The sequence below is a fragment of the Lontra canadensis genome, unplaced genomic scaffold, assembly GCF_010015895.1.
Source record: "Lontra canadensis isolate GAN:19392208 unplaced genomic scaffold, GSC_riverotter_1.0 scaffold49, whole genome shotgun sequence".
NCBI classification, from domain to species: Eukaryota; Metazoa; Chordata; class Mammalia; order Carnivora; family Mustelidae; genus Lontra; species Lontra canadensis.
Window position 1 is genome coordinate 7,335,283 of NW_022631043.1, and position 15,495 is coordinate 7,350,777.

The 15,495-nt window shown below is 47.7% G+C and overlaps 1 protein-coding gene across 1 annotated transcript in view; it reads right to left on the reverse strand.

Annotated features, from left to right (window-relative positions):
- TG (thyroglobulin) overlaps positions 1-15,495 on the reverse strand; it is a 236,675-nt gene that overhangs the window by 156,610 nt on the left and 64,570 nt on the right. The window contains exons 26-29 of the mRNA XM_032873495.1: positions 13,480-13,671; positions 9,346-9,510; positions 8,536-8,550; positions 654-719 (exon numbers count right to left, since the gene is read on the reverse strand). Of these exons, the coding sequence (XP_032729386.1) occupies positions 654-719; positions 8,536-8,550; positions 9,346-9,510; positions 13,480-13,671 (438 nt within the window). The remainder of the gene's footprint in view (positions 1-653; positions 720-8,535; positions 8,551-9,345; positions 9,511-13,479; positions 13,672-15,495) is intronic.

Consider the following 15,495-nt stretch of genomic DNA (forward strand, 5'->3'; position numbering starts at 1 on the left):
GGTCGGCTACGCCCGCTGCTTCCCGAGGCTGGAATTCCCTAGAGGTGAAGGCTGTGCCTCATGCATCTCTCTCATCCCATCCCACTCAGACTCATCCCAAATGCCTTGCACTGTCCTGGCACTGAGTAGGCACTTGGGCGATGCTCAGGAAATCCAGAGGAGAACAAACAGAGCAGAAAGAAGTTGCCAAATCCGGGTTTTATCTGGAGCCCCAACCTGCTCCACACACCCACAGGGGCACTACCTCTAAGCAGGGGTCATGGCATCAGCACAGGGGGACCTGCCCCCTCACCATGACCTCAGGGGGGAATGGCATCTGTGGCTGAGTCCCCTGGAAAAATGCATCCTTGGCCTAAGCGGCCTCAAATCTCCTTTCCAGGAACAAGGGCAGCTCGGGGTCAGTGAACTTGATCTCACAGGAAGCCATGCTTCCTTCCCCCATCTTTGCTGGGGCTTCTACCCTTTACACATTTCTTCTAGGGTTTGGTATCTTATCTGATGAGAGTCAGGTCCTTCTATGCCACAAAGAGCACTCATTTGGAAAACAAATCTCTACAGTTTCCTCTCTGGGGAGCAGAGTGCCCCATGAACGAGAGGTGAGGGCAATCTGGTGTAATCTGTGTCCTGTTCACCCTCTCTGCCCCACCACTCACCTTTCCAGAGATAAACCTGCTGGAAGCTGGTAATGGTTTCTGGAGGTCCTTCCACGGAGGCCGGAACTGCCAAGAGAGATATTTATTTCTATGAACTTGAGAGTACCTGTTCTCACAGGGGACCCACCATGGCCACGCTGACCCACCTCTTTCCCACACAGGACCTTCCTTCCTACCGAGTTGCATGCCCCCAAAACAACACATCATGGAATAGTCTTCCAGATACCTGGTAAAAGACCAGAGCTGGTCAGGCCCAGGTCAGGCACCAAAGAGATTATCGTGGGGAGAGGGTGGGAAATTGAGAGTCACTGAAGGAACTGGGGACTGGCCAAAAGAGAACCAAGCCCCTAGAGACTCAGGTGCTGTGTTAACTGTCCACATCATGTAAGTCCTCTGAGACTCTTGCATTGTAGGCAAATGGGGACAGTAATAGTGAGAGTGGGAATCCTGTGAACCATCTTCTGGAGCCCTCAACATTTGATAAGCACCCTATGATTGGTAGGTTCCATTATTAGATTCATTACTAATGTTATTCAGTTTTCTTTATGCCAAACTACATTCTTCTGGAATCATCCATCTAGCTGCGAATGGCTTTGCCACACCATTCCTTGATGGTCAAGTTTGCCTCTCTTGCCTCTGCTCAGACCTAAGATCTGTCTATCCCCTGCGCTATGAAAGCCTGGAAAGAGAGTTCAGAAGAAAGAAGAGGTTCTGGAGGCAAAAAAAAAAAAAAAAAAAAAAAACTCCACGCATGGCAGGAAACACACCATTCACAACCTAAGACCTCAAGAAGTTAATCACATCATGTTAGTATCATTAAGAACCATGTATTATTATAGTCAATTATTATTAACTCTTTGCCATTTGCCCAACACTATGATGATCACCTTCCAGATATTGCCTCATTTAAACCTCATAGGTAGGCATTTTTGTCCCTGATTTCCAGGTGCATATCAAAATCCAGAGGCCAATGTCAGAATTCAAATCCCACCTGCTTGGCTCCACACCCCCTGCTCTTAATCACCAGGCTAAAGAGAGGATAACGTATTTTAGAATTCTGTCCATCCAAAATAGCAAACACCTATGAAGTCTCTTGTGTTTAGAGGGGTATTTAAGGAGGTTTATAGAGGTTTAATTAAACAGTGAATGATTTGGAAAACTCAGCCATTCAAGTCATGAGCCCTTCCACATCAAGAATGATCTGCTCTACGCCAGGGAGGTGACACAAAAATATTGAGCTGCATTTCCATTTGGTTTTGCTTCTAAAATGGGAATAAGCAGCAATTCTAGAACATCTCACACTGCCCAATATTGGGATTACACATTTCCTTAAAAGACCTACTCATAATTCTCTCCTCGTCCTCTTCAGAGGGTGGATGCCTCTTATAAAAATCTGGGGAAATTAAAACCTAGGATGTCTGGGAGATCTAGACTTGGATCTCTGAAACTTTGAAACTCATTCAACACACAACAGAGGAGCCCACGGTACACTCTTCCAACACCAGCATGGAGCAATCTGCTGTGCTTCAGCTACCCTTCCTGATCACATTTGTTTATGACAAAGGGCAGGCAAGGGGACTTTGGACCTGCCCCCAAGGGAAATTAGAGAATTTGTTTCTTAAATCTTTTTACACCCAAATCTATACGGTATACTGACTCTTCAAAAGGATGGGATATATATATATACACATATATATGTGTATATATATGTATATATATAGAGAGAGAGAGAAAGAGAGAGAGATTTATCCTTTTGGTAACATAGATGTACATAAAATACATAAATAAGGTAAAATTTTCCAAATAGTGTAGCTCATCCATGCATTAGGATTCTTATTTATTCTATAAAAGTAGGAGAAACAACAACATCTTAATTCTTATTATTCTTATTATCTTATTCTTATCAATCTTAAGTGCATTATTGCTCTCAAATCTAAGACTGAAACTGAGGAGCCCTTTACAAAGTAATTTACCATGGGATACACCTGAGCATTTAGATCATGGACCCTCAGTAATATTAGTCCACATCCCCATCATTGCTCCTTCTCAAGAGCACTAATCCCTCAAGGATTTCTTTACCACTCATCAGTCCCCATTTCTGACTTGCGTGAGTGGGTGAACCTCTCACGTTGCCCAGAACATCTTGATGTGGTGTAGTAGATCTGTCCTGCTTTTCATGGAGTGGCAGGGACAATTATAGGAGCCCTCCATCACCCAGAGAAGAACAGGTGCTCCACACAGGTGTACAGGTCTCACGCTGTATTTTGGGGCCAGAATGCACTGAACTGTGGTGAGAATGGGACTTCTTTCCCACTTTTTGTCCATATCAAGGCAGTAGAGCCCCGTGCATTCTAGCCAGGAAAATATGGTGAGTCTTAACCCCATCCTTGGTTTTGGCTCATTTCAACACCATTCAAACCAGTGGAATTCAGTTACATCCAGGACACAAAAAGCTGAGCTCTTAGTAGATCCAGAAAGCCACCTGACATCTACAGACTGACATGTAGATGCATGTAAATCACCACAAAGTGAAAACACCCTTGGCATTTTGACTACTGAACTGATTGCCAGGTCTCCACAGGCAGGCACAGAGGCCACAGGGTGAAGGGCATGGCATCGCCCTCTCTCGTCTTCCCCATCCCCCACCCCATTTCTATAACCACACTCACCTCCTCCTACTTTCCAAGTCAGTCAAGGGTACCTGCTCCTTCCTGGTCACACTCTCAGACCCATCCTCCTTCCCTGCATCAAACTCCACATCCACCCAAGCTGTTTCCCAAACTGGTCTCGAATCCTCCCCCACAGCAGGACCCTCCCTCTTGGCTCAGGCCTCATCGCGGACTTTCACTGGTCCCCTTGACTCTCTCCCACTACTCCCCCCCCAGTCATATAGCTCCAAGGTATCCTTCCCCAAAGGCAATCCTACCTCCAGTCTTGCTATAGCTACCGCACGTTTCAGAATCACTTCCCTGGGACCTGGTTCTTGGCAGTGTGAGCAGCCACATGCCATCCCCAAGGGGCCTGTCTTTCTAGTTCCACCTAATGCATGCTTCCAGCCTTCTGTATCACTGCCCTCGAGAACCCTCACCCCCTTCCACCTGGTTAACCTCTACTCATTCTTTAAGAATCAGGGCTGATACTACCTCCTTCTAGAAGGCCCCCACAAACCCTCTGGCTGGGTTATATGCCCTTCCTCTAGATTTGCAGAACACTCAACAAGCATCTCTATCTTTAATTTTACACTTTACTGTAACTGTCCACTGAATGTACTAGAGCTTTCAGACATCAGGAACAGGGACTTAGTGTTCTTTGTATCGCATACATCTGGCATAATGCCTGCTGCAGAACTAGTGTTCAGCACATTAATGACTGCAAGGAGGAATGAATGAGGAAAACAGAGTAATCAATGATATTCAGAGCCCACCAAGCAAACAAAGAGCATCATCTTCCTAAGCACAGGAAGGCTGCCCACTAAATTAGCTTTCCTAATGCAGACGTTGAATGCTTCCCTCCATTCTCCAAAACTTCCCTGACTCAATATTGTTGGTTGTGAGAAGGTGCATGGAACAGAAGCAAACATAATTCCACCTCTTCTCTGCTAAGCAATATTTTAAGGTAAAACAGTTTTGACTATCCAGACATTTGTTCCATTCTTTCCGTGACAGCAGAGTTAGAATATCCCTGTGACACAAACAGGTCTCCATGCTCTGACTCATCACCTCTCTCTCCATAATCAAGGCAACACAAACACATACACATTTAGAAGGTTTGGGGTTTGGCACGGAACCTGATTCCTGGAGGTTGGTGAGCACTTAATTTACTTCAGGACACTTCTGCCGAGTTCATGTGCTGTGTCTGGGCAGTTAGTTTGAATCTACAGCCTGGCAGTGGGCAGCATCCCAAACTAGAAAGCCCGGGTTTCAGAGTCTACCTTCTATTCCTTGCCCTTCCTAAATAACTGCATTCCTGAATCCTTGTCTCAGGCTCTGCTTAGTGCAAAGCACATGACCGCCATTGTAAATAACTATAATAGAATCATCCTATTTGTATGTGCACACCAAACGTCTTCAAATGCGTGTGGAGATAGTGAGCATCCCAGAGACATTGTAAGTTTCTCCACCTACCTCCCAACACCCCGAGACAGTGGTAAGCACTGATACAAAACAGACCCCTATGCAGAGGACACCAGCCATTAGCAGAGCCTCAGCACTGCCCAAAGCATGAAGCCTTTGGGATTCAGAATAAACCCAGGAGTGTTCTGCAAAGGCTTGTTTTTCCTGTCAAATGCTAAGTCCCTGTGGGTAGTAAGGGACATTTAATCTGCCTAGTTTTCATTCATTTGCACTTCAAGACATTGTGAGAAAGAAGACATAAGCAGTTCCAGAGCTTTCTAAGCCTTTTCCCTTAGAAATGGGAAGATGGATTCAGCCAGTCCCAAACAGTTGAAACATCTAGAGATGCCCACGGGCAATTTGGGAGACACAGACTCGGGATGGATTCATTTCTTGAGAGTAATGTTTAAACAGAAATCTGACAACGGGTAAGAGAAATCTCACAACCAGGAAAAGCACTGGGCCTTCTTATGGGATAAAATGGCTCCCAGGGGATTTGCAGGGTTATTTGTTTGTGGGTTTGTTTGTCGTGAACTGATACTTGGTTGCGTAAACAAACAAGGAAAAATGAACTAAAAGGGAATTCTGAGTTCTCTGGACTTTTGTCAGTCCTCTGAGATGGACAAACAGCACCACTGCATGTCAGTAATCTTCCTGTCACCCCAACTAACCTTCATGCTCCTTCCAACACAGAGGCCACTCCTCCCTGTGTGTGCCCCAGTTCTTGGCCTGGCACCCACACTCAGCAAGCTCTCAGGATGAGTGACAGACAAGTGAGCCCAACAACTCCCTCTTCTGTGGCTGTTCATGCCCACACAGGTCACCTCTGCCACCCACCCTGACCCTCTTGCTTTCCCGGGGCCTTTTGTCCCCTTCTCCCCACAGCCCTTGAACATCCTGGAAGGAGAACATGTGGATTCCTGACATTAATGACCCACTGTCTGGAGCAGAGCAACCCCAGAGGGATGTCCACTACTGGACTCCTTAATTTGCTGAGACAACACAAATTATACAAGCACGTGGTACCATGGGGTGGGGCGGGGGAGAACTTCCACGGACGGCCCTGTTCCCCAAAGCCTGAGGTTTAGGTTCCAGCCATGGCACTTCATGCAAAGGCAGTTTCTGTAAGTATGACCCGTCACAGCTCAGAACTGCACTCTCCTGGGTGATGTAACAAGCGGCTCCCTCAAGCATCAAAAGGATCAGTGAGTCGACGGGGTGAAAGTGCTTTGTAAAATGCAACATGGATACTGATGTGCTTCCTGTTTTAATTTAGTGGATTCTGTTGGGTTACCAATTCCTACAAATGGCAATCGATTCACTTACACTTTGTACGTAAATGCTAATTTAACCAGACCACCTGTTGGACCAGCCTCTCAGAGGGCTGGTGAACTGATCGATGAGAGCAGATGTCCAGACCGGAAGTCCTACAGGGTGCCTCTGTGAGGTGTACCATCAGGGCAGCGAGGACTTGGGGTTCAGAAACCATGCCTTAAAATAAACTACAGACCATAGAGCATGTTAGCCCTTCATTCTTTAATATGTAAAGAAGTGTGCCCCCATTTTACAGATGCAGACCCTGAGGCTCAGAGAGGTGAAGTCTTTTGAGCAGGGCCACAGAGCTGGAGGAGAAAAGCAGAAATCATTGCCAGGATTTCTGATGCAGGCCATTGCCCCATAATCTCTACTATCTATGGAGTGCCCCCTTTGCTCCGGGCACCACTCCCAATGCTTCACCACACGTTCCTCCTTCAATCCTTCCAACCTCCCAAGAATCCAAAGTCTTGATTATCTTCATTTTATAACTGGGAAGGCCAAGGCCCAGAAAGGCCATACAAGGAGTGAGCATTCACACTGGGATTTGAATTCTGGGGTCTGATTCCAAAGTCTGTGTTTCAATGAACATCTGACCAATGGCTAAATGGGAAGGCAGAGGCCGTAACAGAGAGAGTTCATCGTTGTGGTCTTTATATCCTTCCAATGTGCTTTTGATCCATTCTGTGGCCCCCTGCCACTGTCTGGATCCATGAAATCCTCACTCCTCTTTCCCTCTATCAATATGTATTGTCAGAAAAGGGGGTCTATCAGCTACTCACATTTTAGTAAGAATTTAAACCATGTTTCTTTTCTTTTCCCAGGGACTCACTGTACTTGAAGAGTAACCTATTACTGTGGCAGAGAACATTTGTGCCCTATTTTTCTCAGTTGGAGAGGGCCTCATGGTCCGTTTGTGTATGAGGTGACCCCCAATTTGGAACATCATGGATTTAAATTCAAGGTGCCTGAAATCCACACCAAAGAGTACCCTTCTTAAATCTTTGTCCACACCCCAAAATATACACATACACACAGGGCATCGGAAAAAAAACCCAAACCTCAAAAGTCATTTGATAATCACTCCTTCTCAGGGAGGCCAGACAAGGACACATTCTTTATTTTTGGGCACATACCAAGCACATGCTCCATATGAAGCAATTCACTCTGGATTTATTGCCCATGAATATATCATACGTCTTTCTGCAAATGCTTGTTTTCACCCTGGTCTACCTCTCAGAATAATAGATACCATATGCTTGCTATCCACCACATAAATAAGAGACTTGATTTTCTTAACCCCCCCCAAAAAGTTAAGTCTCATGGAATTCCACTTAATTAGGCAATATTTTTTTTAATATAGGCTTTGGTAAATATTCATTCCACAGATATTGTATATTCTCTATGTCAGGTTTCATGCTGGATGGTGGGAAACCAGAAATTAATTAGACATGGGTCCACTTCATAAAAACAACCAAAGACTATGACAAAGTTAAAAAAATGATGATAATAATATTATTATTAATGTCACATTAATACTATGTGACACCCTATTATCTATAAGTGCCTATAGAGAGGAGTGGGTAAGAATGTCAGCTTTGGAGCCATATTGCCAGGTTTCGGGTCCCAGTCCTTCTCCTTGGAAGCGCTGGGTCCTTAATAAGACTTTTCAGTGTGCCTCAGTTTCTTCAGCTGTAAAATGGGGAGAATTGAAAGCAGTGCCTCCCTCCAAGCACTGTGTTGGGGCATGAGTGAGCAGTGACCAGAGCCTGAGAGCAGGGCTGGCTCATGGCAAGCATGAGGGGAGACACGTCTAAGATAATCGCCACTCTCTCCTCCCACCTCAGCACAGCCCTGGGAGATGGGTCTTCTCGCTACCCCATTCTGCAGACAAGCAATAAGGCCTGAAGGTATCTCATGACCTGTTCCAGGTCACACAACTGGTGTCCAAAACTGGGATTCAACAGCACGGGTACACTCCCAGCTGGCAAGTGTGAACAGTAGACAGGCTGAGGCACACTTTCAGGGCCCTGCCCACCACGCTGCCCAACGCACAGCCTATCAGAGCCATTCACAGAACACAGAACACAGCAGCTCTATGGTGGGGGAAACATTGAACTCGGCAGGGTAGTCAGGGAGGCCCGTGGAGGAGGAGATGTTGAGCTCTCTGCCATTAGAACCCCAAGAGCTGCCTTACACTGAGAAGTAGGTCTTGCAAACTTCTCCTGGAGGCAGGAAATAGAGGCTGCTCACTTTTGAAGGATGAATGTCTGGAGCCAGGAAGCCTCCAAGGGCTCTTTGACCCCCCACCTTCAGTCCCCTTCCCTGCCTTATCCGGCTGACACCTGCACTGCCTTCACCCTCCCAACGCAGAGGGTGGGTTGGAACCATGTGCTGGCGAAAAAACAGAGAGGAGGCCAGATGGAGCCAGGCTTTGGCCAGCCTCACAGAGGAACCTGGAGTCAGTGAGCCTCTGGGTCCAGGTCTCACCACAAACTCTGACTTTTCGGGTTGGAAGGAAACTTCCAGGTCACCTAGTCAGGGCTTCTCAAACTTCCCAAACTCAGCGGGCATGACATTCTCCAGATAGCTGGTTAGAACAGATTCCTGGGGCTACCCTGGGGGTCTGGAGTGGGACCCGAGCATCCATATTTCTAATGAGCTTCTGGAGATGCCAAGCTCCCTGGCCCTGACCATAGAGTTTGCTGATGTGGTCAGTCCTCAGTCTAGGGTTCTGCTCTGATGGACGCCAGCTGAGGGGACAGGGCTGGGGGAGGCAGAGAGGTGATCTGACTGGCCACCATGGGATCTCAGGTGCTAATGCCCATCCCTGTAAAATGATGGGGTGGGCAGGTGATTTGGGGGTAACGTCTAGATCTTATGCTTATAAGTTTGTGGAAAATGTTGGAAGAGCTTCTGAAAAAAAGAGGAGGGCTGAGCAAGCTGAATAGTTATTTCTGTCAACGGAGCGTGGGTGGCAGGGCACACAGCCCCTTACGCCCCGGTAATTAGGGGCAGTGCAGCTGTACCACCTGTAACATTGTGGCTGCCCAGCTGTGCCGGCCTCCTTCCAGCCAACCTACAGCCTTGGGAGAGCTGCTGAGATGCTCTGTTCAGGTTTTAAGCGGCGTCTTTGTGCAATTTCTTTCCAGAAATATTACTGTCTCAGGGTGCCAAGAGGGCTCCTTGGAGAGGAATGGCAGAACTTGTTGGTGAAATGCAAAGCATACATTTTGAAAGAAGTGAGGCAGAAGGCAGAAACTTACTCTGGAACTCCAGGCCTCCCAGATGCAACGTCCCCTGGCGCCGCCCCTGGTCATATGTCACACCAGGACACGTGGCATTAGCCTGGGCGTCAGAGGGGTCCCTCCAGTCCTTGACATTGCAAAGTAGGACATCAGGGGAGCCCAGCAACCCACAGATGATGGGACCTGCAGAGTCAGGAGGGAGAGGAGAGGTTGATGTGATGAAGAACAAGGAGGGCCCTTTTAGGGACTCATGTCTATGCCCAGAGAGGCTTGGAGGATGGGGACAGGTAACAATGCCTCAGGAGGACACACGGACCAACACTGGAGCTCAGGAGGCTGGTTTTCAGTAGGGTTCCTCTTCTCTGATAGTCCTGTACTTGGCACGGTGGGAGGCCCACCCCCATCCCTGTCCTGCTGAACCCTTCCCCCTCCAGTAGAGCCCTTCTTCATGGGTCAGCAGCAGTGACGTCCTCAATACCACTGGGAGTCTTAGTGCTAGAGACCTCTGTCTTCATTCTCTGCCCTCTACCCCATCGAGTGATCTTTTTGAGACTTTAAGCAAATAAATAGAAGCTTCAGTCTCTCTTCCTTCTCTCAACCTCTCTCTCTCCAACGCACACACACACACACACACACACACACACACGCAAAACATGGCAACTTTGAAGGGACTCAGAAAGGAGTACTCCGATTCTAAATAAGGAACTATGAAAAACCAGGAGCTCTATACCAATGACACAAGCTTCCCTATGAGGAAGTGAGTCCCTTGTCTCTGGGTGCATTCAAGCAGAGGCCCTCTGCCCTCCATGCCTGGGATGTGCAGAGAAAATTCTATAACCAGGGGAGGCACTAGACTATTCTGTTTAATTTTTTATTAGATCAATTTTTTGTAAAGCCTGATTTTTTAAAAAGATTTATTTATTTTAGATAGAGAGAGGGTGCACACTCAGGGAGGAGGGGCTGAGGGGGAGGAAGAGGATCTCCAGCAGACTCTCACTCAACGCAGGGCCTGTTGTGGGGTTTGATCTCATGACCCTGAGATCATGACCTGAGCCCAAACCAGGAGTTGGTCGCTTAACCGACTGAGCCAACCAGATACTCCGACATATGCTAATTTTGAATACATATCCTAATTTTTAAAATGCTTCCCTGAAGCTATGACTTTATTTAGTACCAGGGAGATTTACCCCGTACTAAGTGCGTGCAACATCAGTTTTAGTGAGATAAGGCAGGTCACTCAAAGATTTCCAATGTCTGTGCTTTGCAGTCACTATGCTGGTAAACACTTTAAAGGTTAATCCCCTTAATTCTTGCTGACATTATTATTTCTGTTTTACTGGTGAGGAAACCGAGTCTCATATAAGTTAATTGCCCAAATTTACTGAGATCTAGAAATTAAATAATCTCTATGTCATTTCAATAAATAATCCCATTATAGCTAGTGTGGTCATTTAGATTCTCCTGAAAAAAATAGGAAATCTGCCACCTCATAACCCCATTCCCTCCCTTATCCTAATTTAGGCCCAGATCCAGATAGAGTTTCAACCTCATCTCTCACCAGAATTTCCCCAAAGTAGACAACTCAGATGTCTAGTTTATGAATCTGATATTTTGTCCTTCTCCCTCCATTGGCCACCTTTAACCCACAGGTGATAAGAAACCAACAGTAGCATCTTTGTGTAAACAATCCCCTCACAGGTCCTCTGACTGCTGGTTCTCTTAGAACCAGTCGGGGCTCCGACTGGTTCTAACAACAACACAGGGAGAGCTCTGACGATGCTCGTTCCTCAGCAGCAACCAGAGTTTCTGACTTAGTAGGTTGTAGGGGTGGGTGGTGGTGACCTTCGGGAATCAGGATTTGTCAACAGCATCGCAGATGATTCTGCTGCACACTCGGATTCTAGACTCCCTGACCTGGTCAGACCACTTCGTTTCATAGATGAGGAAACAGAGAGGCACAGAAAAGGAGAAGGGTTTTCCCAGCTGAGAACTGGAGGAATGTCCAGAAGGCAGCAAGGGTCTCGGGGGGGCCCCAGACTGAGCCTGTCAGCACCCCAGGTAGCAGGTGTGCCTAAGAGCCCACTGAGAGCCCAGAGGAAGTCTGAGCCCTGTGGCTGCCCTCTCCCAAGCCAGGAAACAGAGTCATGGAATTAAACAAGAGGCGGGTGTATTTTTTCCTTCTGCTCTCAGACCTTGGAAGAGAAATCCACGTAGCTTTGTTCTTTGATGCTAAAGTGTCAACGAGAACTCCGTGTGTCTGAGAGACAAGTGCCAGCTAGAGATTCAATAATTCTGATCTGTCCTGCCTGCTTCCGTTACACTCCTGGGAAGCGCGGGGGCACACAAGTCCCTCAGAACCGCACTGAAATGTAGGTACGGAAGTCTCGTGAATTGTCCTTAATCATCAGTGGAAGCAAAACCACTTAGGAGCTGAAGGTTGGAGGAGGCAGAAGCAGGGAGGGGAAGGGGGAATCTACCAGAAGGTTAAATGACTTTCCAGATGACAGTAAAAGGACGGAGCGGGAATCTGTTCCCAGTCATCAACAGATCCGGCCAAAGCTTTATAATTCAAAGCTCCAGATCTGCCCATCGGACAAGCATGGGGAAAACATCTGCTTGGTGTTTTATGTGCATCTCCAAGAGGGCTTAACCTGCGGCGTGGTGAGGTGGTCATTCAGCTCCACATAATTCACGGGTCACAGGTGCCACTTGGAGGGAAAAGCAAGCGAGGTGCGAGCCAGAAATGTCATGGAAAAAAGGATTTTGTGGGCTTACTGTTCCATGGAACCAACTAATTCTTCCATATACGATTCTAAGGAAAACGACCTTCCAAGTTGAAAAACCATGTGTTTTGGTGAGTAATAAGAGCATTTGGGGGAATTACCGTGTCTTCAGAGAAGAGGGCGGGAGGCATTGCAGATTTTAACTGCAGTGTTTCACATACATACCTGTGTTTATATGGGTGTGCGTGTATACATGTGTGCATGTATAATATCTATCTCTCTGTATGTATACTTCTGCTTATCTAAACACTACCATGAATGCACATGATATAATCACAGAGCATTAAATCTAAAAGGGATTTTAGAATTCAACTCAGTCCAGTCCAGACTGCTGCCCTACCCCTCCAGCAACATGCTCTCATCCAGCCCCACAGACAGCTGTGGGCTAACCTCAGCATTTTCTATAAACACCATGCTTGAACTCTGAGCAGCATTCAAGCCTGTGGACAACCTCCCTTCATCTTCTCACCCTCTCTACCATGGTTTCCATGAGGGGAAACCTGGGGCTCCCCCAGATATCTGGGCTCTAATTCCCCATCTTCTTTGAAGATCCTCCCTGTTATGTAGGTGTTCACTACGGATCATGCCCCTCCCTCTCTACCTTCTCACCGCGTACCCTCTGCCTAGGAAATCCCACCCAGACCCACAGCTCTGATATCACCTCAGTGCTGGGAACTCATGTATCTCTATCTCCCACCTGGACTCCCCCTCTGACCTCCGGACCTTTGTACCCAAAAGCTTAGTCCACATCTTGTGAATGTCTTAAGGGCTCTGTGAACTTGGCACATTGCAAATGGGCTCATGCCCTTCCCGAGTGCCCCTCTCCCATCATCAATCCCAAAAGCTGATATCTTCCGTTGTTCGCCACACAAACAAGCCATCCAACCAGGTGAACAATCTGGATCGCCAAGAATGGTCTTTGACACCTTCCCCTTCTTCGGTCCTCCGATTTTGCCTGCTAAGGATACCTTGAATCTGACCCTTTTCCTCCACCTCCACCGCTATCATCCCAGCCCATGCTACCTGCCTTCCAGCTGGACTGTGGGGGTAGCTCCTAACTGAGCCCCATCTCTGTTCCAACTCCCCATCTACTACCTTCTGCACACTCAAGCCAAAGCTTCAAAATTCACATCTGAGCATGGCATTCTTTCACTTAAACCTTCACTTAAGCCTTCACTTAGAGCTTCCTGGTTGTTCTTAGAATGAACTCCACCTGTAGGACTGCATAAGCTAAGGTGTCACCTCACGCCTACACCTCCCCATGCCATCCCCACATTGCATATCCCGGCTTCAGCACCCCTGCTTGCTCCTTCGTCAGGCCGCAGTCCTGGGACCGGAAGGCTCCGGTCCTCACAGTCACATTGATTACCTCCTTGAATCTGGGCAAGGATGAAGCCGTCACAGCAGGAATCACGGTCACATGCCAGAAGACAGAAGAGATGAGCCCCCGTCAGATCGGCTCCTGAGCCTGTGAACACCACGGGCCCATACATTCCAGAGAGCGTGTTTTGGAAACCTGTTTGCTCGAAGCTCTTCTGACTCACTGTGGTGAACTCTTGGCCTGGGGGAAAAGGCAGAAAAATTTTTTTAAAGATCTGAAAACCCTTCAGAGTTGACCTCAGTTTACTGGTCATTCGACAGTGGACGCTCTGGTTGAGCTAGGGACAGTGTGAAGTCCAAGATGAGACACTCTGCACCACGGAGCTTCTGGATTGCCCACGTGTGGAGAACAGAGAGCTCCAGCAGACCTGGACAGACACCCACCACACCCCTGAAGGACTAACGAGGGTCTGCAGAGAGGTGACATTTATTATTATTTTTATTATTGCGCACAAACATTTATTGAGCTCCAACCATCTACATAGACACAGTGACACGCGCCTTGCCTACATGACCTCATTTTGTTTTCTCTGCCTTGTGAGTTAGGTTCAGCCCGCTCTGCTACAGCTTGTGTTTCTGTGGTTCAAGCCACATCAGCTCATCTATGGTTTCCCCAGCACGTCACTGCCTTTTGCCATCAAACAACAGATGAACGCAGTACACACCAGCACAGTGGAGGGTGGCAAGCTGCAAGAAACGCGGAACCGTACACCATGCCCATCAGCTCACTTTCTTCCCCTGGCCCCAGACTGGCCACCTTCTCTGTCCTCAAAGAGACGGTTGCAATTTTCCCCTCCCTAACTCAGCCAACACGCCCCCCAACTCCCTCCCACATCAAGCTCTGTGACTCTTCTACAAGTTACTGCAGCTTTTCTTCGTGATGGATTCAGTATGTCTTTTTAAAAATTCTGCTAGCATTTTAAACAGGATTGTGATTGCTGTTGTCAGTCCTCTGGTTAAAAATGGTGAAGTTTGGGTTTCTCCTGTCCCTAACTCTAGTTTTCCCAGAAGCCCTGTTATTTTTAGAGCATCGTTTTGCAAGGATGAGATATTTCCAGGGATATATATATATATAGATAGATAGATCTATAGACGAAATGTCTATCCTATTACTATGTCCGATTCCCATGTGGGGGAAGAGAGTAAGCGGTTGAGCCTGGGCTGAAACAGCTGGTAGGAGGCAGGGGCAAGGCGGAGTTTGCGCTCTCCACCGCCCTGACCTCCCCTGAATCCAGCCGTTCACCAGGGCTTAACCGATTCATGCACCTGGCAGTCGTGGAGAGGCTCACAGTGTAGGTCCCAAGAGGACAGCCTTCAGGATGAGACAGACTGGAGTGTAAGACCCTACAGCGTCTCAGGGCCTCAAATTCTCCATCCTTCGATGGGGATGATAGTATGTAATCATCATGGACGTTGAGTAGGTGAAAAGCTGGACCACACATAAAAAGGCTGAGCAACGTGCCCGGCACTTAGCTGACACTCAGCAGATATTGCACAGGCCTCCAGAAAGCCCTGTCTCCTCCCAGCACTGGTTCCCTCCGCCCCTTCTGCCTGACTGCCCTGTCGTGCACCAAGCCTGCCAAGCCCCAGCCCATCCTTCACCACATTTTGCCTAGCACGGAGGACCCCCTTCCCTGAGGTCCTTGGTGGTGGGATCCTCTTCTTCCTTCAGCCTCAGTTCCCAGTCCCCTCCTCTGAAGCACCGTCCCTGACCAACTTTCCACAATGGATGTTCATCTTTCTTTTCCTCTTTAAATTGTGACAAAACGTATATAGCATAAGATTTACCATTTTAACTATCGAAAGTGGATATGTCAAAGGCCTTCAGTACGTTCACACTGTTGTGGGGCCATTGCTGCTGTCATCCACCTCCACAACTTTTGCTTCATCCCAGAATGAACCTCTTCACCCATCCAACACTAACTGTCCATCCCCCCCACCACCCGCCCCTTGGAACCACTGTTCTACTTCCGGTCTCCGTGAACCTGACTGTCCAGGAAGCCTA